The 27,815-nt window shown below is 36.6% G+C and overlaps 1 protein-coding gene across 1 annotated transcript in view; it reads right to left on the reverse strand.

Moving 5' to 3' along the window:
* Window positions 1-1,991: 1,991 nt before the first annotated feature.
* EPHA7 (EPH receptor A7) overlaps window positions 1,992-27,815 on the reverse strand; it is a 211,677-nt gene continuing 185,853 nt past the window's right edge. Inside the window, exon 16 of the mRNA XM_054820420.1 lies at window positions 1,992-2,207. Within this exon, the coding sequence (XP_054676395.1) occupies window positions 2,192-2,207 (16 nt within the window). The 3' untranslated portion in view covers window positions 1,992-2,191. The remainder of the gene's footprint in view (window positions 2,208-27,815) is intronic.

The raw sequence follows: 27,815 nt of genomic DNA on the forward strand, positions 1-27,815 counted from the left end.
GCGCGCTGGGCACAAGGCTGAAGAGCTTGTAGATCTCAGGCAGCTTAAGCAGCTGGTGAGCACCTAGATGCTCACATCAGATAAGAGGCAAATGCTTCTGGGCCTGATTTGTAGCAGAATCTTAAGTGCCTAAGCAATTTGTGAGGTGAAAATATGTTCCCTGAACAGGATAAGTGTTGGTTTTACAGACTTAGAGATCTAAATCTTGTTTTGGATCTTGCCCTCAATTCATACCTTTAAAACGCTAAATGGTCTGTAACCAGGATAGCTGTTCTTCAAGAGGCACATCACTGCTGACAACTCTAATCCTCATGTCCAGACAAAAATCTCCAAAGAGAAAACTCTCCTCTCCTAGAGAGACATAACTTTAACAGAGCTGATCATGTTAATTACTGTAATTATTCTTCAAAAGGAGTTTACTAGAACAACTTCCCATGGGAAAGAAAACCCATTTCTTCAACCTTCTCTATCTTATCATAAATATGCATAGTGATAATATACTTATTAAATGGGAAAAAATGTTCCCACGTAGTTTTGCTTTTGAGAGGCGGCAGATGAAACAAAGGTGTTTTCTAACATAGTGCACTTACAGAAGTTTCTCAGATATTGTACTAAGTCTGTGTACCTGCCTAAGTAAGATACAACAGCTCTAATGATTTATCTGCACTGAACAGTGATCTGAACCAAGCGTATATGGTAAATAGCTTTATATATAGCCGGGTGTAAGGATGTATGAGAATAACTCCCTGGGTGAGACTGGCAAATTGGTGGAGTTAGGATCACAGACAACGTTGGGTAACTTTTCAGAAAGTTAATTGTTTCAACAGCTACTGAATCCTGTGGATGCCTTTGGAACGTTGGCAGGTCCTAGGATCATTTCAGGTGTGAATAAGGTGTGCCTTAGTCAAATCCAGGTGACAGGCAACCAGGAGCCTGTCAAAGCAGTGGTATAAGGCACAGAAACATAGAGAATGGAGGGGAGGAAGGAAATAAACCTCTGCAGGGTTTATTCCCTGGAATATGATCCAAACTGCTATAGGAAATGAAACTTCAAGCCTTTCAGTACTTGTTTACTGCTGTTATTGCTGACAGGATAGAGGCTGGAAGGAGCAGAAGAATCAGTAAAAGAAAACATTACTGGCTGAGATATTTGTTTAATTTAAAGATGTGAACATATATCTAAAAAAGGATTCTCTTTCATGTACACTCCAGGTAGTTTATATCTTTGTTGAAGAAAGCTTTTCTTCAAGCAATCTTTCCTTAAACATAGCCATACCTACTCTGACACCCTTTTAGAGAGAGCCTCAGCAACAGAAAAGTTTGCTTCTGAACCTCTCAACATATTCTTCACCCTTATTAAAAACCAAAACAAAAAATCACCAGGAGCTGAAATTCTTAAACAACACAGAAGGATTTTTTTTTATCGTAATAACCTCATGTGTAAATGCAGACTAGTTTGCAAAAAGCCCATTAAGAAGCTGAGTGCTAAGCAGATTTGTGATCGACTCCATTTACCCCTGAAGGATAGATGATTCTCCACAGAATACATTGACCCCTTCCAGGCTCCAGAAGCTCATTCAGCGGTCTTAAATATGTCTGTTTGGAAGTTCCTTCCCACCAATATAGCTTAGGAGCTGAGGGGGAAAAGGCAAGGCATCTTTGTCTAAGGCTTCGATGCACTTAGACTTATCACAATTATTTTCCTATTTAGTTTGTTCAGTTGTTGGATAGCTCAGTAGGTAAAGCCAAGGATTAAAAAGCAAGAAAGAAAATAAGAGGTGGTCTGAGATAGGCTGAGCTGTAGTCTAAACAAGGAGAGAGTGACTGTGCATTATCTTCATGTGAATGGAGATTCCTGGGATAATGCTTATGGCTCTTAACTGCAAAAAAACGACTTTACCAATAGCCGCCCATTGTCCTGCTTTTGTCAAGACTGAAATAAGAGAAGATGGGCTTTTCAGGTCCGGTCTGTGAAGATGGCAGGGTGGAATGCAGTTGGATTCCAGCTGAGTGTTTGATGTCTTCATTTTTGAGTCCTCTTCTGAAAAAGAGCTGGCAGGAAAGTGTGGCCTTACATAGAAAAAGGGCAAGTCCTGGAGCAAGTCGCTTCCCTAGTAATGAGTAGACATCCAATTCTATTATAATAATGTGCTTTCATTGCCACAGTGGAGCTAATAGAGTTGTGGTGACTTCACACCTGCTGCAGCCTGGAAAAAAAAAAAAAAAAGTCACCATGAAATCTCCCAGAAGGCTACTGCTGTCTACAGGCAATAGTGCAAGTGACAGATAAAGTGTCTGACAATGACATATTGCTTTAGGGCTGCAGTGAAATGACCAGAATGCTGTAGTATAATCTCCAACTTCCCTGGCTCTGAAAAATAAGAAAAGGCAAAGAGATGATACATGCAATTAAATGTTACCATTTATTTTCCTGATGTATTTTCCTGCCGAAGTGCTAGCACTTTGAGAAGTTTAATTGAGATTTAAACTCCTCAAGACCATGTATGCCTATTCAATTCTATACCTGCTTTTATTACTATTACAAAAGAACCGTTGCAGTCTTATAGTTTACATTCACCTTCAAATGGCAATTTGTTTTAGAAAATGTCAAAATCAATGGCAATGTTTCCAATGGCACAGGACTGCATTATTGCTTTTCTCCAGATTCCGCTGATAAACACAAGCTTGGTTTTCTTAAACAGCAAGATGCCATCTTTTTGACAGATACAGTATGTAGTTATGTCACAGCATTATGATAAACCTTATAGGGAAGACAGAGCAGGGTCAGAGAGTTTTTACATTCCCAGCACAGTTTCCATGAAAGGAATGTTTACATGACCCACAGCACAAAGTTTAAATATATGCAGCAGTTTTGCTGTTAACTCCCTGAACTTGCTTGCTGAGCAGCCTGTGACCAGCAAAATTCTACTCGACTTGTTACGGTGTTAACGTTAACATTTTCCCGTCTTGTCAGCTGTTTTGGACATCTGCTGTGCTCTATAAAATGTCTGCACAGGGGTGGTTGGGGGTTTTTGTTTGGTCTGTTTGAGCAACTGAGGAACATAAATATTAGTCTGTCCTTTTGTTTATGTTGGTTGAGGATAGATGAGAGAAGAGAAGGAAATCTTGGATATCAAGCCAATGAAAATGAGTAAGATTCTTGCTTGACAAGTGCTGTGTTTGTCTTTTGTGACTCCTTTTCAAATCCATAACGTATATGTACACAAAGCACAGGGTATGTATGACCTAATGTTTTGTTAACGTGTGGTTTTACAGGACTGATTCAGAACTCATTTTAGTCATACAGGTTTTTCATAATCACAGTTAATATCTTTTGGCTTAGACACGATTGCCTTATGCATCAGGAGCCTGCCGTACACTGGAGAAATTAAACTGGCTAAAATGTCTTGAATGCTTACAGAGCACTTTACATTATTCTCAACAAGACCTAATTAAAGCAATAAGGCAGATTAGTAAGGGTACTAACCAGTGACTGGTTGAAATTTATACACAGAACATAGGCCAGACCCAATTGTGTTTGCTTCTCATGCTACAAAATCTTATTTTCCCCTCAGTCCTTCTGAGAATATTCTATCATAGTTTATATCCACAGCCTTTAAAGCATTTTTACAAGGGATATTACTGTTCCTAGTCTACAAATGGCAAAACTGAGGCATGGAGAAAAGCAATTATTTCTCAAGTCCAGATGGTAGACCTAACAGAGCAATTCAAGGCTAAGTCTGAGGTGTTAGCCACAGCAGAATCAAGTCCATATTCACTGACTAGTTTAAAACTGGTTAAAGCATTAGAAGACACATCAACACAACAGTAAGTGTGGGCTTCAAAACTGCCAATAAATCATAGCTGTAAGCTCACAATAGCTTCTGTATTGCTGTGGTTAAACTATTAGAGGTGCTTGCACTACCCTGTTTAAAGCTAACTTGATTATGCTTGTAATATATTACCCTTGCTTTTGTGACTGATATTCCAATTACTATCCACAGAAGAATGCTGCTTCCTTAGGAGCTCTAATTAGATTGCAAGTTTTGAAGGACTTTCTGAACAAAACTCAAAACTCTGGGGAACTGCTCATCACAGCCCTAATTTTGTGTCATTGTTCAAAACTTTCAAAAGTTTTTTAAAAGAAAGACTGATTAAGATTGCAAATAACTAACAGAGCATACTTGAAGATTAAAACATTATGGCTTTGATTTATTAGAAGTTTCTCAGTTGAAGCATTTGACCTTGCTTAGAGGCTTTTTTCTTTTTCTTTTCTTTTCTTTTTTTTTAACTTGTTGGCCTGCAGTTAAATTCAAGCATGTTTCATGCATTTGCAAAGACTGATATGATTAGGGTGGTATTCATAGTGCAATGTCTAGTGTCATGGATATGCCTATTAAAGAAGGGTTACTTTTCAAAATGTGATCTCTGTTACCTCTTTAAAATAAATTGTTTTCAAATATGAAGTAAATTCTTCCCATTTCATTTTCCTTTACATGAATATATTTGGCAATTATCTCAAACAAGACAGGCTACATGTAATTTTTTCCCCTTTTTGCACTGACGGTGTTTGAAATCTTGTCAGTAGTTGCAGAGAAACTGCAACTCAGCTGTACAAACACACTGTGTTGGTCCTTCTCTCCAAACATAAATTTAACTAGGATTGTCTCTTTAGTTATTGAGGATTCTCTCTATATATGCATATTATTACTTCATTGCAGACTTGAGGCCTTCAACAACTGAAAATAAATTAAAAAAATATTCTCTGTGACTCATCTTTTAAAAATTCTGCACTAAATCAGCCATATCTGAAGTCAAGAAAATTAAAAAAAAATAAAAATTTGTCCATCTGCATGCAAATTCTGAATGAACGTCAATGTATACTTTCTTCCCCACAGTAAAAATTATAAGGTAGCAACTCAGTCAGGCAGTCAAGTTGAGATATTGACAAGATGGGCTGAAAGCTCAGCAGTCAGATATGAGGGAAATGAGGCAGAGGATAAATCTCAGTCTTACCCGTGCTGCATGAATTAGCTTAGCAACAGAAGGGAGGGACCGGGTATTCTTTATGACAAAAATGTCAGAGATGGTCAAAGGAATGCTGCCAAGGAGCATTCCTATGGACGGTGCAGCACAACAGCAGTGACACCGAGACAACTGCCTGGCCAGTTGCTGAAGGTGAACAGAAAGCACAATGGGAAAAAGAACATTTTTCACAATTGCTTTTGAAAGAAAAGCTTAAATGTTCTTCTTGCCCTGCAATATTTCCTGCCATACGCCTGTCTCAGACCTGCCAAATTACCTGGATTCACCCTGTGCTCACTTAGATTTGTTCATTTAGATCTCTGGTACTTCAGGGACTGTTAATCCTGGAAACTCAGAGGGAATCTCGGGTTTTGATCTCTCTACCCTTTCAGCATGTCCCACAGATGGATATGACAGCTGTTTGCATCTGACAGATTAAATCTGGTAACTGAACTTGCTGTGTGTGCACTCAGCCAGTCCTTGAACCAGAACCCTGGGGGTGTGTAGAAAGCAGGTTTACCAAGTGAGTCAAAAGGGAGCCTTGCACTAATAGCTCTGCTAAGCTTCTCTCAGTTTGAAGTCAGTTATTTGCAAGTCTTACAGCAGTTCTTTGACAAGGGAGATTTTTTTCCTGTGATGAAACAAGAAACCGAGCTGATGTTAATAAGGAGAGAGACGCTACACTCTGCCACACTGAAATTATATGTCTGTTTTATTGCATCAGTCTCATGGCTGTGAATGATGTCATTAGTGCCTCACTATAGAAATGTGACTTGTAACAGGACTTGAGAGGGAGAGAGGAGGTTGAGGGGTTGCTTCTTTTCCTCTGTTTAATTAAATGGACTCAGTCACTGTAGAATTTTAAAACAAGACAAAGAGCTTCTGTCTTTGTCACCTGATAAAATCTGGTCAAGGCCTGTAGAAGCCTCAACTATTTTCTACAGAGGCGCAGCTATCATCTACCTTAATTGCAGCAATACCAGAGCTGAGAAGAAATTACTAATTTAAAAAAATAGAGCCTACTGCTAATTCCCTGGAATTGTCCTTTCAGGCAGGTTTCAGCATCTCTGTCAGAGCTTTAAAGGAAAATGTTTCCTCTGACCTAAGAATAAATGCCAATGGTTTGACCTAACACCTTCAGTGATGAAAGCGGTTGGGTTATCCACCCTATTCTCACATTTTACATACACTGAAAAGCATCTAAAGTATGACTGCGTTGCTTCAGTTATTGCAAGAAAAATACATACTCAACTCCAGTCAAAGCTAGGTTCCTTTTTTTTATCTTCGGCCTCACCTGCCTGACAAGGAAGCTACGTATTAGAGAAAAGTAGGAAACTCAACCTGAATGATTTCTCTCTGTACGTTCTTCCGGTAGCTAACGCAAACTCAGGGCAGGCGTATCTGAACAATGCAGCTGCGGCAGCTGCGTAGGCGTCAGCCTACCTTCTCCTTAAAAGACTTGCTCTGCCTCACAAAATCTACAGGAATTAATTTATGCTTCTAAACAGATATCTAGCAACTAATAAGGCAGACTTTTGTGACTGTTTTGATGTTTTCCACCTATCCGCTTAGGAATGTTTCTTAGGGGTTCGAGTTTTATGCTGTATAATGCCTAAACTGCTGAACGGAGTAATATTTTTTAGTTCTTTTGATACTTTTTTTTTTTTACTGACATAAAAAAAAAGAAAAGAAATAGAAAATGCAACTCTCTAAGGGTTTATAGCAACATATAGCATCAGAAAGACTATATGATATTATATATAAGGTGTTAGAAAACTGTGTGTGCAGTTCCAGTATTCACGACTTTGAAAAGAGGTTAAGAGTTGGAGATGAGGTAGCTCAATCCATAGAAATTATTTGCAGTCTAGAGAAAATGTCTTTCAGTGAGTGATGTAGAGAGTTTCATGTGTTGACTTTTTTTTTTTTTTAATATGGCTTTTTTAACTTACAGATATCATAGATGGGAAATATGGGGTACTGAGGATTTTAAAATCTAGTAAAGAAAACCATAACAAGATTTATGGCTGCAAGAAAAAGGCAAAAAAAATTCAAATTAGGAATAAAGCATTTTTTAAAAGCAAGTGACCATGATTAATGAATGATACAACCCAGCAGAGAAATGAATTCTCTGTCTCTCAACATCTTCAAATCAAGAGAGGATGCCTTTCTGGCTTTTTGGAAGCTATGCTTTTACTAAATACAAGGCATGTTTTAGTCAAACAAGGACTGTTGGCTTCAGTACAGGGGTAAAGGGTGAAATTTAATGTCCTATAATAAATGAGTAAGGCTAGATGATCCAATGTTCCCTCTGGCCTAAATTTTATTAATCTCTTATTCTGTTATATATCTGTTCAAGAAAAAAAAAATCAAGTTATGCATCTAGAAGTTGTTCTATTTTTTATTTTATTACAAGGATCTTCTTGAACTAGATGAACATCTTTTTCTTTTTCTTTTTTTTTTTAAAAAAAAGCGTATATACACTGTATTTCAGTAGATGTAATAGAACAAAACTGAGCTTTGATTTCCCCAAACCAAAAATAAATTCAGAAAATCCTGCAACTTTGCCGACATATAATGCCTTTCTCTCTGTAATCTATAGATGATTATTTTCTGTAACAGTAAAGACAGTCATAATACAAGCAAGGTTGTGGTGTTTTTTTATTTTGTGAAATGCTAGATGCTTGCTCTCCTCATTATTGCTTTAGTCTTCCAGTGTAGATGTACATTCAACATCAGATCACAGTTTGAGCTACAGCTGACTTGCCACATCATTAGGTTTGCTAAACCTCCGCTGTGTTTGTAAGCACAGTCACTCTGCAGAGGATTCAAAAAAAGATGAAGACAAAGCATGATGCCCAGGATTTTCTAAAGTACATTGTGGCATTGGCCTAACCGGGGTTCATTTGAAATCAGTTGAAGTTGTGCTATTGATATCATAGGCAGTATCTTCAGGCTGATGTCAAATGTTTTTAATAATCTTAAGCAGCAGTTCTGCAGAATCTTTCTTATTTTTGAACCGTATAGTATTAAATGATAATAATGTATTAGAGGGAAACCATGACTGACTGTGAATGAGAACATTTATTGAATTAAAAGGAACTAGAGAGTGGTGATATGATGGCAAGCACAAATGTAAACCTGTAATTCCACGCTGCCTCTCTGAGACTGAAACCACTATTACTGTAAGCACCAGAAGAGTGTCTCCTTTTCCCCTGACTTTTAAGTGGAGGGAGACCGAGAAGTTAGCACTGCTAACTCAAAAACACCTTACCTTTTTCTCTCCTCTCTATTGTTCTCCTAGCAGTCAGCAGGAGAGTTAATAATGTGGAAGCTTGTCACCATGACAAGAAATCCAAATGCTTTTAAAGACAGTTAATAACTGATGATAAAGGCAACAGATAAACATTGCCCCGTTCCTTTCAACTTCAGGTTATAGATAGCTCTTATTAGGTGCTTACTATGCCACACAGCTCTGGATTTCACCTGTTTTCTAGGCCAGGCATTTTTTTCCTGTGCTCCTCTATTAATTTTCTGATGTCATAGTAAAATTCTTGGAGCATTGGATTCATCATTCTTGCCAATTTTAATAAGAAGCAATTATTGCTAATGAGTAAAAATTGTTCTATGTCCGTGAACACGCTTTTTGCTGCTGTCATCTTGCTAAACGAATGTGTGCCTTTTAGATCAGTTCTGGTTGCAGTTCATCCCGGTAAAGATTGTGATACGAAAGTGAGAAATTTAAGAATAAAATGTATACAGAATCCTTATCAACAACAATAAAAATACAACAACAACAAGAAGAAAAAAAATTGAGCTACTTCTATCTATTTTTAAGGTGTAATGAAGGGTGACATTTTAATGCTTTACAGTTCACTTACACAGGTAAAGATGTTCTGATCAGCTGTGGCTCAATAGGGTATAAAGGCATAAAAAGAAATTATTCTGCAGAGAAATAGACAATGTGCAATCTATTTAGGAAGAGCAATCAGTTGGGTAAGGCCTTGATCGTTGATTATAATTCAGCTAAAATCTAATTTAAGTATTTCATTTGAGGGGAAAAATTATTCTCTCAAGATTTTTCTGTGAATTTAATTTTTTGGAAGTGCCCAAATCACCTACGAGCCTAAATCTCTTGGTTTATGTTACTAAACAACCTACGTGCCTCTGAAAACATTACCCAGGTATATTAAGTAAGTGCCTTTTCTGTATTTGTTATGCATTTCAGTTCAGCTTCTTTTTTTTTTAGTACGCCCATACTGAAAGCCAAGTACTGAATTCTATAAGCCTTTTGTTACTGCCAGGGCAAATATAAGAGAGTTTTAATAATACTTGGAAACCAATTTTTATATATGTGGCAGCATAAAAGAACAGATTTTTACATAAAAGGCAGCATGTTTAAAATAAAATACACATAAGAAGAATGCATTATAATGAAATGTCTGCAGGGAATGATGCTTCCTTTCGATCAGTTTTTAGATGAGTCTATCCTCTGAAGCACAAATTAAAATATATGAATTGTTATCTATGGTCCTTCTTTCACTAGCCTCTTGGTCAAATTTAAATATTCCAACCTCTTGTCAGCACTTCAGCTGAACACTTCTGTTGCATCTGCAAACAGAAAGAATGATAATCATTTGCTTACATGTCCTATCAAGAGAAAAAAGTCAGACGTTTCCCTGCATCTGGGGTAAGGGACACAGGGGAGCTATGTATACCACTTTCTGCTGATGATGTTGGGCTGGGATTAATGATAAATGCTTAATGAACAGATTAGTCAAGCATCTATCAGGAATGGGGTAAATGCATTTGGAACAGAAAGACAGTGTAGGTGACTCCTCAAGGTTCTTTCCAGATCTACCTTCTATTGTTCTATGATAACACATATCATTCCTCTCTTGTTTTAGGCTTTTCTCTAGGGGGATGTCTCTATTCAAGGTCACTTTTCTAGAATGATATGCCCCATGATTAATTGCCCTTAAATAGTACTAAGCTGGCTAAAAGGGGAAGTATATAGGCGAAAAAATTCAGCTACAAAGTAGGGTGCTTCTGCTCTCTTCCCTGGAGCTGCTGCAGTTCATAGCAGCTGAGGATATGGCTCCCATACTTCAACTTTCACCTCCAAAATGTAGTGAGCTCATTCTCAATATTTCAAGTGCCAGTGTGGATGAATTCCAACACTGGAAGCACATTTGAACTGGCAAACAGTAAATGGCTGCCATCAGGCATAAGCACTTGTTATATCAAAGCTTTGGCACATTATTTATGGAAGACTTATTCTAATGAATTCCATCCACACCTACCAGATGTGCAATCCAGGATTATGCCAGCTGTTTACCAGAATACTTGATGTCCAATAATATCATGAGTATAACGTGATATTCAATTTTAATGTTGCTGAATAAGGGAACTCTGTCTTTAATATCTTTGTAGAAAATGAAAAAGCAATATTCTCACATATCCTGATTTAAAATGTTAGCGAAATGTAAGCTGGTCCAGCCCTTATGCAAACACATGCGCTTCTGTGTGTACGGCCAACCCCAACTGAATGTGCACAAGGCTCTCTGGTACTCGTAACAAATAAGCCTCATACATAAAATCTAGGGAACAATAAAACACCAAACAAATGAGAAAGGAATCTGATTAACTAAATAGCATTCACCATTATCTGTTTATTTAAAAGGAATTGCAGGAACAAAAGCCCAATTTCTAATAACATTTAATCATTTTGATTCACATTGAGAAGACTTCCTCTCCATCAGAGATCCTAGTAAAATTAGTGGTATATATCTCAGACAAATTCAGGTTTTACCAAACATATGTAATGACAGCAGAAATTAGTTCTGCTTTTTTATTATGATATACTTATGGAAATAGGATTTCCTTTTTTTTTCTTTTTTTTTTTCATTCTTTTGTTTTGTTTTGTTTTATTTGTTTTGTGTGGAATTATGCCCTACTTGAAATGGTATTCCATCATACAACATTGAAATAATTTGATATTAATCATTCAACTTCTTGGGCAGAGGTATTTAATTTTCAGGTTCATTGCTTGTAATGCATTGGCTTCACGGTCATTGTATTTACAAATACAGCAATTTACCAATGAGAAGAATGATTCATTCTTTTAAGATCTATTTAAAGCTGGGAAGGAAACAAAGACTTCTTGAAAGCATTATGCTTTCCAGTATGATAAATATTTGTGAGAACCTGTTTGGTTTTATAACTACATAAGCCACTGACATATCAAATTAGGAAGAAATAAAATGTGCTCATAACAACTGAAATTTACACATACGTTAAAACTTCACAATTTTTTTTCCAAAAAATTTTGTTTGTATGTCTTTATTTAGATAATGAAAAATACAAATAATTCACACAAGAACTGCTCTCACAGGAGGAAAAAAAACCCCAAAACAAAAAAAAACAAAACCAAACCAAAGTATGGTTTTACTGTACTGCTTTTGTAAAAGAGATTTTATTTTTGATTAGCTACAAGGTAGGCCTTTTAAAAATTCCATTTCCATCAAAATGCTCATCAAATTAGGACTTACTAGGTCTTGACCTCAGAAAACAGAGCCACACAATTCATCTTTTTGTGGTTCAAATATTAATAAAAGTGCTAACATTTCCTGCCCAGGTCTTTGATTTGTTAAATTATCTACACCTCTGAACACATATTGTTAATGAGGAAGAGTAACTCTGCTGCTGATGTAACTGCATTGAAAATTCTAGTTTCTGACATTCCAGCTTGCTATTCCTAAAAGTAACGCATCACACAATGACGTAACAACATAGCCATATGCTGGGTATATGTGTATTGTGGTTGTTCAAAGATAGAGCATGAAGACAGTTATAAAATATTATTTTGTTTATTTTTTCTTGTTGAATAGTAGTAATACTTGTAATCTATTTTTCAAGTCATCTTTTTTTCCCCTGTGGGTCTGATTCTATATCAGACCCATAGGTTGGTATCTTGAAAACAGCTTCAGATTAACATTTCTGTGTTGAAGTATACCATTACTAGGCTTTCATCTGTAAAAGCATTGTTAGAATTCCTGCATTTCAATGGCATTTGATAGATGGACAATACTTGGCAATGCGTATCAACGTCTTTTATTCTGCTTCTGGTTGCAAATATACACGTGGAAAAAAGTGAGAGATCTTGGCATGAAAAATATCTTTCATTGTCAAAACAGAATTTCCTCACCCCAGTCTGAATGAGCTTTATTTTTCAGTCTTTTCCCATTGTTTCATTGGCAGCTTTGGTCCAAAACTTATTGAGGTGGGTTTTGAACTGGTTCCTAATGTTCCAAGGTCATGAACAAATTTTCTATTTTTGAATCTAATTTAAAAAAGAGTATTGTATATTAAAAAATAACTTCACCAAAAAAAAGGAAAAAAAATTGGAGATAAATGTAAATACACTCATCTGAAAATTTAGTTAAACCATACAATATACTTTATTCTCCAGTGTTACCAACTTTTTCTAAGTACTTACTTCTACCACATACGTACCTTTTTTTCAGTCATGATTAAATAGTTATGTATGTTTAATTTCTGCAAAGCACTTTGAAATATGTCGTCACTGCTTTCAGGCTTATTGGAGAATGTTATGATTTCCCTACTTTGTTGAATATGGAGCACTGTGCATTTCCTAAGGAAACATCCATAGTTTTGGATGTGTGTATGATATTAGAATATCGTTTTCACTTAAGAGTGAATGCATTTTTTATTGCTTGCACTTTGATTAACATAATTGGTCTTTTAAGAACAAGATGAGGTCCAGGACAAAAAAGTCTGAATAAAAGGTGAGAGCAGGTTGAATAACATCTTGCTGGTAGATTTTGAGAATAGAAACTGAGTGAATAAAGATTGGGAGGAGGGGGAGGAGAGGAAGGGAATGTGGTTTGCAAGGTATTTCCTATTATTATTGTTAGTGCACCCATGTAATGAGTTCCTGATTGTCTCTATCCATTTCAGCAGGCTGCTTGGAGACAACTTAACCTGTCCTAAAGACTTATGTGTGATCTGTGTCCAAACACAAAAGCCTCAAGCTCACTTCAAATTCTCCAGGAATACTGGCAGACAGTCCTTATTTGCTAATCATACCATATGCAGGTAAAAAGTTGCCAAGAGTCAGACCAGACAAGAAGTATCTCCCAGTCAATTTCACAGCACTCATTTTTAGAAGCCAAATTTTAATAAACAAATTGTTTTGCCGTTTGTCCCCGTTGACTTTGCTCAGTTTTAACAACGCAAAAAATATCCTCTTCCTAAAACTTTTCTCTTTGGACGCATGTCCAAACCTCTGACATGTAATAGCAACTCATTATTCACACTTGTTTCATTGGCAAGTGTGTCTGCTGACAGTGGCCAGGGAGAACTGGAGCTACCTGTCCTCATAAACTTTCCAAGTGTCTGCTGAAAGACTGCGTACTCTCCCACATCTAGATATTTGCCAATCATATCCAAGAATGTGATACAAAAATAATGAGTGTAACAACAAACAGGAGGAAATGTTGTACCTTATGTGACCTTAGTTAAAAGGTTGTTCTGTCTTCTTGGAGGAGTTACAAAAGGTAATAAAATTTAATAGGCTTGTAAGTTTTTTTGCCACTTCACGGTGGAGCCAAAGTTCACTTAATAGGTTAGATGTATCACTGTGCATTTTAACTAGACACAAAATTGTTGTGATCAATAGAAAAACATCTAGCCTTTCGACAGTAACATATATAGTGTGGACATAAATTTCTTGCACTTGAAACCTGAAAACAGGCTCACAGCTTTATGGTATATCTATAGAGATACGACCAGTGCTTCTAGGAATTGTCACCAGGACACAGTTTATATATGTTTTTATCTAACTTCTATCTGCTATTTATAATGTTGTTATCTTTGTATATATATGTATGTGTGTGGTATGTGTATAGAGGGGAAGAGAGGGAGAAAGAACATGCTCTAAGCTTACACAGTTACAGCAAAATCTCATAATCTTTTATTAATATTTCATCTTACAACTTTCCCAAATGCCCAAATGTAGTTGAATATAAAAGGAAAAAAAAAAAGGGGGGGGGGGGAAGGGGGCGGGGAGGAAAGAAAGCAAGCAGATACACTGTGACAATTTTTATAAACTTAATGTTGTCCATAAAAATGAAACAATAATTTGACAGAAAATTCATGCCTGTTGACGCTTAACATTTCCAGGGCAGTATTTATGGTATAGTCACTGTGAAACAGAGACAAAACCTTCATTTGTATATTCATTTGCTCTGTCATGAGAGTCAGCTGCAGCTTACTATAGAAAAGAAACACTCTCTGGCCATTTATTTAGATTATATTATTCCTCATTTGTATGCAACACAGTCACATAAATATCATGATTCTGCAGTTAAAGTATTGCCAATAAGTTTGAATTCTGACACCTCTAACGAAGAAGGTTAATCTTTTTTAGAAGAAGGAATGCATTAAGCCCTCCATAAAGCCAATGTTAAACGCAAATTGCAAAGTAATACACCTGAAAGTAGCCTCCTAAGCGTGGGGCTGGATCAAGGCTAAGCTGATGCTGTTTCTAGACTTAACCAACACCCACTTACGAATGATATATGTGCAGTCATTCACAAATTAACATAGATTCTCCTTCACTAGCTTTTTCCATTTTCTCTCACATAGGAGGAAAGAGGTGTACAGATTTGTAGAGGTTTAAAGGTTGCAGGTGAAGAGGATTGCAGATTTTCACCTGCATCTAACCTCTCAGTACCATTCTCACATCTTTCATTGAATGTGCAGCTGATTGATTAGAGAAATATTTAATTGATTTAGGAATGGACCAGTAAGGAAGTACGTATTTATTTATTTATTTATTTATTATTTTAGTTGCTGGCTGATGCAAAATTAAAAAGAAAGAAGTCTGAAAGTGATTCAAAAGTAAAAATATTTCTCTTGTGTGGTGAAATTTAAAGCTTAAAACCCCATTCTTTATCATGCAGGTTGACACTCAGACTGGCTAATTCTCTCTCACCTGATACTCAGATAGAATTTAAAGTATTTATGTCTAAGACTGATCCATTCCACCTGAGCTGGTGGCGTGAAAATCCGGACACCTTTGTTTTGGAAGGTAAAGTTCGTAATGTGCTTAAACCTAAGCTCTAACATATGTTAGAAAGTAGCACCTGGTTCCCACCTAACCCCCTTTATGATTCACAGATGGGCTGGGAAACAGCTACTCATTTGGAATTCCCAATATGAAAGATATGATCTTAGCAAGACAATATACTCAGACAGTCTAGAGTTTTAATTAAAAGCTAGAGCCAGATGAAGAATCTTACTGCAAATAATTCTGATAATTCAAATGCTTACCCAGAAAGATACGGATGCAGACGGGTACTAGAGTTTCAGCCCTATGAGGGGTGTCAGAGCTACAGCTCCTCCAACCAGGAGAGAGACTTAAGCACCGAATAACAGGCTGGGCAGGACCAGCTTCATCTACATCTCCCTGTTGAACCTGAGCTGCTCTGGGGGAAAAAACTGCACGAATTAGTGATTCAGAGAGCAAGACAATGAGTGTGGCTGGTACTCTGATCATTAAAGCACTTGCTCCAGGTTAGGGACACCTGGACTCCAACTCATTTTCAAAGAACATGTATATATTTTAAAGAATGAGTGTGGAATGTAAGAAAATAATGATTCCTTAAACAGATGTTAAAATTTAAGTCACTACTTTCCATTCCTTACCCCACTAAAGTAGTCTCTAATGTTTTCATAGTCATATTCAGATTTATGCCTTGGCTACTGTGCAGAAGAAAGTTATTGTAAAAGGATGACTTCCTTGGGTTTCTCCTCCCATGGATGGGTTTTAAAAGAAAATGGCAGCCACTTATGCATTCTCTGTAGTGCAGGATTCCTAATATAGGTGTACAGAGGACTCAAGTGGAGGAAAAAAACTTACTTTCTAGATTTTGATTGGATTTAAGATGTAAAGCTGCTCTGGCACGTAAAAATAGAACCTGTTCTGGGAATGCAGAAGCACCTGAGGAATGTTCATTTCAAGCACTAACGTGTCTATATGCTTTGGCACTCCAACAGTCAGGTATCAGTTGAATGCGGGTTTCCAGGATCATAAATCTGGACCTAGACACACCATTCTCACTTTATAGCCTTTTTCACATCTTACCTTGTGAAAATGTTGCCCACAGCTGTGGGGGGAAAATATATATCTTTCCCTGACACTTATATCACTGTATTATTAGGAATGTTGATTAAAATGATCCTCTAGTTTCAATTTTAAACCTTTTCTTTTATTTAATTAAACACATTTAGTCTTTTTGTTTCAAGTCATATGTTTCTCTCTTAGATAAATAACATGTTGTCTTATATATTTATTTAAAGAAGATATTGTTGACCGTCTCCAGTTTGTTATTGAACATTATTATGAAGTCAAATCTGAAAACAGTTGAATTACTTGAAACAAATAGTCCAATTTAGTGTTTAATATACTACTGTGCAAATGTCTTTGATGAAAAGTGGTTTGCTTTCTCTGAAAGAAAAATGTATAATCCCAAATCTGCAATCACTGAAAATTACTACAATTCCATTTAATGCATTTAGTTTCAAAGCTGAAAAAAAGAGAGAGATTCCTTTCGACAGGTTCTATTCTAAGTTAAAAGACTTATTCCAATTTAGAAAACACGAGCATTCCTTCAGAAGGAAAGGAAGAGCTCAGAGAAAAAGCCCGACATATCACGCTATAATGTACCATTGTCTTAATACCATCAAAATAACACCAGAAGCCACTCGAGGATTCTCTGCTGAGCTGCAGAGGCTTGTTCACCAATCACTAGACATTCAAATGGAAGAAAGAAATCCCCTGTAAGACCAACTAAAAGGCTGTGAATTATTCTTCCTTTCATCTGACAGACTTGTCTTGGACGTAGAATGAAGAAATGGATCTAAAAAATAACAGAAAGCTGCACCTTTACCTTTGAAGGTTGCATATATACATATATATTATGTGTGTGCATATGTGTATATATGGAAGTTGGGTCAGGTATCACTCTGAACGGCCCCTCTGCCTGCCTCACCTTAGCTACTGAGCTAGATTTTGGTGAACTCCAATGTGCTACGTGCTTTCTTGAAGATCTTGTTTGTGCAAATACAAAGGGACAGAGGGAGTAGATTTATCAAGTACATGAACTGAAAGCACACTAAGCCACCGAGCTGGTACTCTCATCTCAGACAAAACTTGGTCTTTGCTGTCAACCAAGTGAGATGATGTTGAAACCAATGTTTCAAGCAGATCAGTCAGCAGACAGTGCATAGACACTGCTCCACAGCGTCTTGGTCACGCCTCCCTCACCGACCCATGTGCCGTCATTCTGCCCTTGGCTTTGCTGGCTTTTTTACTACAGGCTGGGGGTAAGGGAAGTTCTAGATCTACAGCTTCTGCTTTCCAGCCTGGAAGCAGTCAAATGTGGGGAAGTCTGTGGGGAAAAGCACTGTAGTTTCCTATTTCACGGCAAGTCATGATAACAGCTATGCACTTTGGACCTTAAATGATAAGTGTGTCTCACACACATTTGTAAGCATGCCTTCACAGCTCGCTTGAAAAATTAAAAACTGCTTGATGCCTGTATGTGGGACACCCTTTCTTCATTATGTGTAGCATTGGCCTTAATCCCGTTCCCTGCTGTTAACTTTCTTTTCCCTTCATGACTGCTGGACAGATATTTTCATATGTCTTCTGATGGCATACTAGCTCTTGCAGTTCATTTTAATGTTCAGCTTAGGAATCCTTGACCGTACAAGCAGTTAAAAGTGTGATAAGGGCGGAGAATGGGGACAGAACATGGGAATACTTACTCCCACAATGCTACCTGCTCATTTTGGTGTTATGAAATTGCTTTTTACATGTTTTGTCCAAATAATTCTGTGGTGAACTTGCAATGGAATAATACTCTTAAGTCCCTTTAGACTCGGAAATAATTGTCAGCTGTGAGGTTTGTAATGAAGTTTAATCAGTCCAAAAAAGTCGATGTTTTTATTTTTTTTCTTTTTTCTTTTTTCTCCCCCCCCCCCCCCCCCCCGGTCACATTTTTATAAGAGTAAGACTTAGGAGCGGTGATAGAGAAAGCTTTTATTTTTATGAGGAGAGGAAGAAAAGAATAAATTGAATGAATTACCTTTGCAAACAGATCTCTGATTACAGTTGATGCTCTGGGACCATCACTAGTGTTAAAACCAATAAACAATTTGCTAATACTAAGCCAAGTTCTAACTCTCTAGCTGCTAATTTTAGGTAGAAAAATTGTTTTCATTCTTAATATGCTTTTCTTTCACTTATGTGCTTTTGATATCCTTTGCTGAGTGAAAAGGTAGAATTGTGTTCCATTTAAGTCTAAATAGGTAATTTTACTGTATTTTTCATCCTTCATTCAGTATTTATTACCTAATTTTCACTTTAATTATCTTTTTTTCATATTTGAATAAGAGAAGTAGTAAAATAAATTCCAATGTTAACACCAGAGTTATGTGATCCTAAAGGAAAAAGCTTCATTTAGATTTTTTTTTTTTTTTAGTATGTAATCATATGCTTTTTGACTGGAGCTGGTCTTTTTTTTTTTTTTAATATATTTTCAGTTAGCTAGCTTTTTACTATGGGGAAAAATACTAAAAGAAATACATTAACAAGTTTTCAAATTTAAGTTCTTCAATTTTTCAATGCCTCTTGTGAAATCTATGCTATTTTTCAGACATACCAATCTTCCAGTAAATCAGTGACAGGGAACCTGTGAACATGGGGGGGAAAAAAAAAAAAAAGCCAAAAAAAAAAAAGCCTTTGACTTGAATGATGTGTTCCCACTAACATAAAAAGCAGTTTTACATCCTTTGTTGTCTCCTTGTCTGTCTTCACCTTTAAAAACAAGAATAATGAAATAAAACATAAAAATAGCAAAAAAAAAGAAATTACTTATAGTAACTAGAAGGTGGTGTTTATATTTAGAATAAAAAATACTCTTGTACATATGTTGGAGAGCTCTTAATTATATCTGCACAGTGATATCAGGATGATTATTTACCTGATGGTTGTAAAGCTCTATACAATTGTTGAGTGTTATGTAATTATTCCTAGTCATAGAGAGCCTGATGAATTTCTGTTTTTTAAAAAAATGTGAAAGATTTATTCATGAGTCAGCTATCTATCCTAGCAGAGAGACTGGAAGGTAGACCTATAGAAGAATGGTTTTCTGACACATTTTTAATAGACCAGGAAGGACGACATACCTCAAAAAGCAAGTGCATGGCCAGGGAAGGCATTGTGGTGGAGACAAAGCAGCACAAAATCATGGAGCTGTTCCTCAGAATAATGATTCACATTGCCATTGCCCCCCTGCCCTGCATTCCTGCCATCGTTGGTGGGAATGCCACTGTACATGATGACAGCTGCAAAAATGGGCAAATGCAATGATAGCCAGCCGAAAGAGTCCAAGGTACTTTCCTGCAGACAAGCATCCAGAACCATTTGAGAAGCCATATTTTTGCTCCTAGCTGGCTTCCATCCACTGCCGCAGGAAAGCACGTCTCCCATGGATTCTGTGTTAGATCTGCCAGCACATGTCAATGTGTCAGGTATAAGAAAGTATTAGTGTATGACATGTCCAATGCATTTGCATGGGCTGGCAGATATGACATGAGACCTACGGATTATCATCTTCCTGGATGGATATTAGGTATTCCAGTGCTCCTGAAGTGCCTCCAGACACCTGTGTTTTAGCAATACCTAGGAATGTAATCTAAACTTAGCAGAATCATTCAGCTCCACTAAGTATACTGACGAGATTTTCATTGAGTGTGATAGTCTTGTGGTCTACAGGTGATATAGAGACCTTAGGATAGTCACCTAGATTTAGGTGTCTTAGTCTCAAATTGAGTCCCACCCACAGAGTTTCTTCCTTGACTAAGTGATGGCATTGGATATCCAGTACACAGATACAAATTGTTCGTCTTGTCTTTGTTGTTGAATCATGATAAAAGAATGAGTGTTATTAATAGAGCTTCCCTATGCAGCTTTTTCCTGCTGGCTGTTGGCAGAGCTGTCCTGCACAACATTTTCTGTTTAGCTGACCACCTAAGGTTTCTGAGTAATCTCCAAATCTGCTGGGTAATATAGCTCTTGGCTGCCCTGCGTGAATCCTTTCTTGGTTGAACACCAGGACATGCATGAAGTCAAAGGATCTCACAATGGGTTCCTGGGCACCAGCCATGCCAGCTTATCTGCTCAGTGTATTATTTTTATTTTTTTTTTATTCTCTGTGGAAAATTATCAGCTGTAGCAACCTTTAGTAAGAGTCAAGTTGCTCACAAAAGTGCTGTCATATTCTTATAGTATTCTTACAGGTATTAAGAATATTTCCAGAGGTTCCGTTTTCCTCTTTTTGTTCACTGTTATTTTGTCGGCTCTTCTGAGTTTTGGCTTGCCTATTGGGGCTGCTTTCAAAGTACTTATGTGCTTCAACCATTCAGACAATATATTATAGAAGTCTGGCTTCTAATGATTCTTCTCGAGACATGCCTGAGCATAATGGTAATCTTTGGCTAATTATAAGACTATATAGCTAAAACTGTTTGGGAAGATACAGCTGCCAAAATAGGCAAGTCCCATATTATTCAGTCATGTCACATATTTTAAAGGACTCTTCTGGTCATCCTCTAACACTAAAAAAAAAAAAAAAAAAAAGGTAACCTGGATATAAAAATTTGTAAGCAAAGGAACTACATCAAAAGATAAATAAGATAAAGTGGATGAGAAGTGCAAGAGAGGGGAGAGTCTGGAGGTCTGACAAAAGTTGAGCAGTTAGGAATACGTCTGCACATACCATAGAACGAACAAATTAATTCCAAGGTGCCCATGCTCTTACTCCAGTATATAAAATCTTTTTTTTAAAATAATTAAAAAAAATAAAAAGTTATGTGTGATAGCAAGACATTGACTACCTAAAGAAGACTTAAATATTTTAAAATATATCTATAATGATCCTGTTAGTCTTCAAACAGTTATAAAGTCTTCTTATCTTTGTTGTTGTGTATGTGTAAACAGGAAGGAAGTAATCTCATTTATTTTTGAAAATAGATCATAAACAATCATTTTTTGTGTGCAGTAGGAGAGGGAGAAGATGTACAGGTGAGGAAGAGGAATCTACCAGAAACAGAAACAGCTAAAGAATGATGTGTAGAGATAGTAACGTAGGAATGCTGAAAGTGAAAGAATGGAGGAAATTCTTTTTTCTTCTCTTTTGCTAATTGAAAAAAACAACCAAACAAAAAAAAAATGAAAAAACAACCTCTAGCTGATTAGAAGAAGAACACAAAATCTAATAGCCAAAAACTCCCAAGATTCAAACCTGCATCAGAAAATTACTTTGCTGTAGCAGTGGGCAATTCACTTTCCCTCCCTTAGCTTTCCCATATGTAATTTGGAGATAAGTATTTATTCGCCTCATAAGAGTTGCATGAGGAAAATTAGTAAATATGTGTGTGTAGCTTGATGTTGAAAAGTATTTTGATTTTTAAACAGGATTTGTTTATTTTTTTCTTATATGTCTTGAATGTTTTTACTGCAGTTGGTGTAAACACAGTTGTGGTGTCAGACTTTCTGATCCAAAACCATCCCACAGGAACTTGTAAATGAGATTTAAATTAACCAAAGGGGATCAAACATTGTCCTCTGAATGTAATAATCTCCACCTTGTGGAATTATGGAAAAGTAATTAAAAAGCTGAATATAAGGATCCCACATCATGTTTCCCAGTTCAATCTTGCATGTAACATTTCATGCAAATCAGATTATGTTGTTTGACTTAAAAATTACTGGGCCAGATTCTCAGCTGAACTGAAATCAATGGAGTGGAGCTGATTTACACAAGCTGTGGGTCTCGTCCATGACATTTATTTAACTTATTCAGCTGTCCAAAAAAGTAACCCCCCCCCCCTCAAAAAAAAAACCCACAGAAAAAACCCTCAAAACTTTCTTCCAATGTAACCTTTTTCTTTTTCCCCTTCAAAGTAAGATTATAACTGTGGTTCATGGTAAGCAACATTAAACTGATGAGATCCATGCAAAACTACAAAGGGCTGGAGTTCGACTTTTGGCACAACTCTGAGTGAAGAGTGTGCGCCCTCCCACCACAACCACAGGAGGAATTGTACCTCACAGACCCAATTCCTCCCGTTTCCTTTTACATCCTAGGAGTTAATAACTTATTACTGGTGAGGCGCAACACGGAAGACCTGTGCTCCCACCGTGAGTTGGCTCATTTTGGCCAAGAAAAAGGTGAAGTGAACCACTGCTGTGATTGTTCTTCCATTTCATACAAAGCATCCTGGCCTCATATAAGGCCTGTTGGGTCCAGCAGGAAAGACCAATATAGATAACGATGCAATCTATATGCTTTGGAATTACAGCAGCAGTAAATTAATAAGTAATGCATGGTAATTTCCTCCACTTTACCATGCTCTCATCATATATCACTAGTTGAGAACCAGGCACAGGAATGGTGTATAAAAATCAGCTGGAAAAAGAGAATTTGATCCTGACTGTTCTTCAGTTTCTCTGGGGTTTCATGTTGTCTTCAGACTCTACTAAAACTGAAGGATCATTAAGATAAAGATTTTGGAGGGAAATAGCAAATTAGGGTGAAGTTCCCTATGTGCTCCTAGAATTTTAATTCAGTTTCCAAATTTGTTTTCATAATTACTGTGACTTTAATTATCATAATTTAGTGGAAGAAATGGGGACATCCATATTAGTTAGGTTGGTTACAGAGATAGCAAAAAATCACATTTTGGTTTCTGGAAAATGAATAAATTCTTCATTGGATACATGTATTTTTACCTCACTTACCTAAACCACCTCCAGCAGGATATATTAATTATCAAAAATCACTTGTAATAAAATGTTTGTCATCTGAACATTTCCTGTTTTTTTTTTTTGTTTTGTTGGGCTTTTTGCTTTGTTTTGTTTTGTTTTTTTCCTGTGGGGCATCTCTTTCTCTACATTAGTCTATGTTGTTGTAGCTAACAGCTAGAGACAAGTTCAACAGCTGGTGTGAGCAAATTTTATTTTGTGGAACATCATGGAAGTATTGTTTTTGCTCTGCTTCTGCATAAAAGTTACATGGCAATAACTCCTTTATTAAATTGAAATGAGGAGCATGTACATTTGTTCATTATATGGCAGTGAAAAGCAGGAGGGACCCCAAATCCATTAACTGAGGAACAGAATGCATAAAATTTACCCAGAAACTACTCACTGTTTTTGGATCCACTTAAAAGGAACACTTACAGAAGCAGATACTTGTAGTTCAGGAGCACTGAAGCCTAATGAAACAAATATAAAATGCAGAGATAGGAGTTCATAAATTCCCATCCATGTTTTCCTGAGACAAATTGAAGCAAATTAGACAGGTATCTGGCCAGATCTCACTTGTACAATATATTTTCGAAGATTCTGGGGCTTCTTGTGTGTTCCACTTTGCCGTATTAGAATTAAGACAACTAGAAAATCTGTTGTTCCAAATCAGTCAACTTGTCCATAAGATCGCTCTACAAAATCATAGCATTTCTTCATTTTATTATTGTGGGAAAACTCTGCTGGGAAGTACTTCTTATTAGTTTTACCCTAAAGAAAGGGATTGCACTGGGCAAGAATATCAATATATGTGAGTATGAATCTTCACATTAATCTGTTGGAGTAGAGAACAATTTGCATGTATATTTTCACACTGAGAGCTATGGAGTTCACACAGCTAAATGAAATACTTCTGGAATGTATTTGTAAACAAAACCAATTTTCTTGTGACCTGTATGTCAAGTAGTAGTTTGAATGTATTCATACTGATTGCAATCTGTGGAGTTTCTTTTCCCTGAAATATTTTTTTTTTTCCTTTCCTGCTAGACCATGAACAGAACATCCGGAAAGCATGATTTCTGGACCGTGTCTGAACTGGGGGAGCCAGAAGTGCACCTGAGCTCATGGTGCATGTTCTGGCCATGTCACAAACCCCCTTTCTATATCCCGGCTGTTGCAAGAAAGAAACCTGAATATGCAAGGCCTTGGTATGTTCTAGGCCAGTCCTCATGGAGACAGCCGGCCTGATCCATCAGGAAAGTTTCTATGATTGTTCTTGTAATTTGGAGATGAATGAAAATCTCAAATCCACCAGACAAGGACATAGAATAGTTAGTTCTAATTGTTCAGATTTGCTGTGAAACGCCAATTACATAATTGTAACCTCTTAATGTTTCCAAGTTCAATGCAGAAATAGGAATAGCAGTAATAGCTTTCTCTCAGTTTTGTGTTTTCTCTGTATTTAAACGGTTACCTTAAGGTTTTTGTATCCAGAGAAGTGTGCATATGTGTGCGTGTGTGTGTTCTATTTTAGAAATAGAAATAGATAGAAATATTATTAGTATGAGAATAAATATTTTTTGTCCAATTGTAAAAACTGCTTATTTACTGACAGTTGCTACTCTGGCTGCATTAGCTAGATCTATGTTATCAAGCTGAACATGTTACACACTTGTGCAGTGATGCTCAATCATGCATATAGATTTCTTAAAGGCCTTATATAGATTCATCCCTACATGTTTATGGAACCATATACTCTTTTAATGGCATTGTATTTGCTTTAGACAAAAATAATAGAAAAAATATTATATATTTTGAAGACTGTTTATTTTCTTGTTTGTCTTCGAAAACAATTTTCCCTTCAGCCACCATAGTTACAAAAATAGTAAATGACTGTATTAATACAACATTCTAGAAGTGTCAAATATAAACATTACAGATACGTTTGTACCCTAAGTCAAATTAAGAATGAGAATTTTGGATTGTCTTGGCTAATATTTGGATACCTGGCCATCTCTACTGTCAATGAAAAGAAAAACATTCAAAATCTAAATTGAGCAAACAGCAAATAGCTTAATTTGGGAGTCTGACTTAAATATCACCTGTTCTCTTCATTGACTCTGGAGTCAGTAGATAAGCTAAGCTGAAAGAATTTTTTCCCCAGAAACCTGTCATCACGATGCTTAACTGGAACACCTCTGGAAGACTAAATACTGCCTATGACACCTTTTCTTCCTGCATAAGGACTTTTTGAGTTTTGTTTGAAGTTATTTCTTAATAATCTGGTTATGGAGTGACTCATATTAGCTGGCACACTGACAGATGCCCAGTTCCTGAGATTTAATCTTCCCAGGTAAATCACTGTTATGCACAGGAAATAATAGTGCAATTATTTTTTTTATTTATAATAAAATAAAAATTTTATTCGATATGGAATGATTTGCATTTAACTAAAAGTGTTTAAAAACGTGTAAATGCCACTGCCATGTCTCTTCTTAATTTTGATGTTAGAAGAATCATATAGCACTTTTGCCCATATTTTTGTAGAGTGCACAGTATTGTTTGCTACTAAAAAAGAAAAACTGGATGGTTGATCCAGCTGTTAAATCATGTCTACAATGTATCATAAATAGCCAAAAGATATAAAGCAAGAATCTAATTGACCAGTACTTGGGTAGTGTGTGACATTATGTAGCTGTTTTAGCTGGCTTTGTAACATCACAGAAATCTATAACTTCATACTTCATGAGTCAGAATCAATAAACCTGCCATTACAGACTCCAAAATCAGTCTTGCCTTACATGCTCCCCCTCCTTTACTTCTTCCTCTTTTCCTTCTCCTTCCCAGCAAAACAAAACAAACTGCTGTGAGAATTTATAATGTTTTGAGCTAACTAAAACAGAATTAGGAATGTGGATTCTAAGGGCAAAATCACTTACCATCCTCTTCAGGGCTGAGTGTTGAAACAAACACTTCAGAGCCAGCACCGGCACCCAAGTTGTATTCCATTATAGCTATAGTCCCTCATTCCTCTCTCATTTTTTTAAATTATTGTGACTTAAGTTTAACATTATCAGCCTTAGGCAAATAGAGACTTCAAGTAAAATTGAGAAGGCAAGCCCTAATTTATCCTGTAATGTCTGCAGTCCCTCTGTTCTTCTTTCTGAGAACTCATTTTACAGTCCTGATCTCCAATGTTGTGATTATGTCTTTGCCATCCTACTGTACTTTTTACCTCCCCACTTCAGGACTCCAACCTTGTAGCCACTACACTTCATCTACTTACCTCCTTAACCATGTATCCAGGTGTCTTAAAGGCTCTACCATACAAATGTCACTGATCTCCCCCAGGAATTTCATAAGCTCAGTCATTGAAAAAGAGATGTAGGGCACTGCTGTCATTCTAAAAATGTTACTACAGCAGTTGTGTCATGAGAATAATTTGTGTAATGTCTCTTTGACCTTGTGGCACATGCTAGATGATTTGAAATCCTTACCATTTCAGGAAGGAGGAGTAAGCTCCATCAGATATCCTTCAGAGAAAGAGGAAGTTCACGGGAAGAGCATCCCCGGATCTTTGGAAGTCCAAGAAATCACTTACCTCCATATTCTTAAAGTTTGTCCTAGTTATCAGGGAAAAAGGGAAAGAAAAAATGTGAATATTACCAACATTTAAATGACAAAAATGATGGTAAAAACTGCCCTTATGTTCCTTTCATAGGGTATCTTCTTGTTCACTCAGTGCAAATCTAGTTATTTTGTTGTCAATGACTTGTCTTGCCAGACACTTGTCTGAAGGAGTCATCTCCAAGGAAGTACATGAACCATATATTAAAACAGTTTTAACATGTATAAGTATGGTAAAAAAATAACCCATTTGAATAGTATAGGTCAAAATCTCAAAAGCAGACAAGAAAGGCGATATGAACTTTGATTTGATTTATTTATAAAGTATGTCATTTCAGTATTCTTCACCAAGGCAAGTCTGCTAATAGATCTAAGGTTTTATCTTGCAAAATGAATACACAAATAGTATGTTTTGTAAATCATATAGCTCCTGGCACTAACTGAACCCCAACAATCTGAATACTAATCTCTTCTGAGTACAGATTTCCTGTATTTTCCTCATTATTTATTTATATTTCCAAACAGCCCAGACACTGCTTAGGATGTGGTTTAATAACCCTGGCTCAGACTGTTGAGCTATTAGTGCTCTTGTAGAGAGCATTTTTTGGCATTTATTTTGCTGTGTCAACCCACTGGACCACTTAACGAAGGCTGGTAAATGAGAAGGTTGAGAAGAGAAGGAGAACAGTTAGCAGGTGTCATGCATTTGCAGAGCTGCACTTGTTACACCGAACATGTAATCTTAGAAAGATACAGCTTTAAAATGGCAGAGAAGAATGGAAAGATTATGATGTATGGCACAATTATTTTTTTTTCTTGGTATTTTTTTTTTACAGGTTCTGGAACCATTTTTGCCCATTTATAGGAAGGGCAGAGCAGTTCCTCCATACAAGATGCCATGTCATCCTTAATTGGCTTCTCTGATCTTTCTGAAAAGCGGATGTGGATTCTCTCCAAGATTAATAACTGTGCATCTGTTAGTATAACAGTAAGGCAGATTCGTGATCAATAGACCTACACATGTATCTGAAGAGATCAGTGACACTGAATGAATCTAATCCTGTAATTACAAAAAATGGGCCATTTTACAAGTCATTTGTGTCTCTTTATTTTGATGGCATTTGATTCTGTGATGATATTTTAAATGCTCAAAGTATCACTATTTCCTTTCCTTTCCTTTCCTTTCCTTTCCTTTCCTTTCCTTTCCTTTCCTTTCCTTTCCTTTCCTTTCCTTTCCTTTCCTTTCCTTTCCTTCCCTTCCCTTCCC

This window comes from Grus americana, chromosome 3 (assembly GCF_028858705.1).
Source record: "Grus americana isolate bGruAme1 chromosome 3, bGruAme1.mat, whole genome shotgun sequence".
NCBI classification, from domain to species: domain Eukaryota; kingdom Metazoa; phylum Chordata; class Aves; order Gruiformes; family Gruidae; genus Grus; species Grus americana.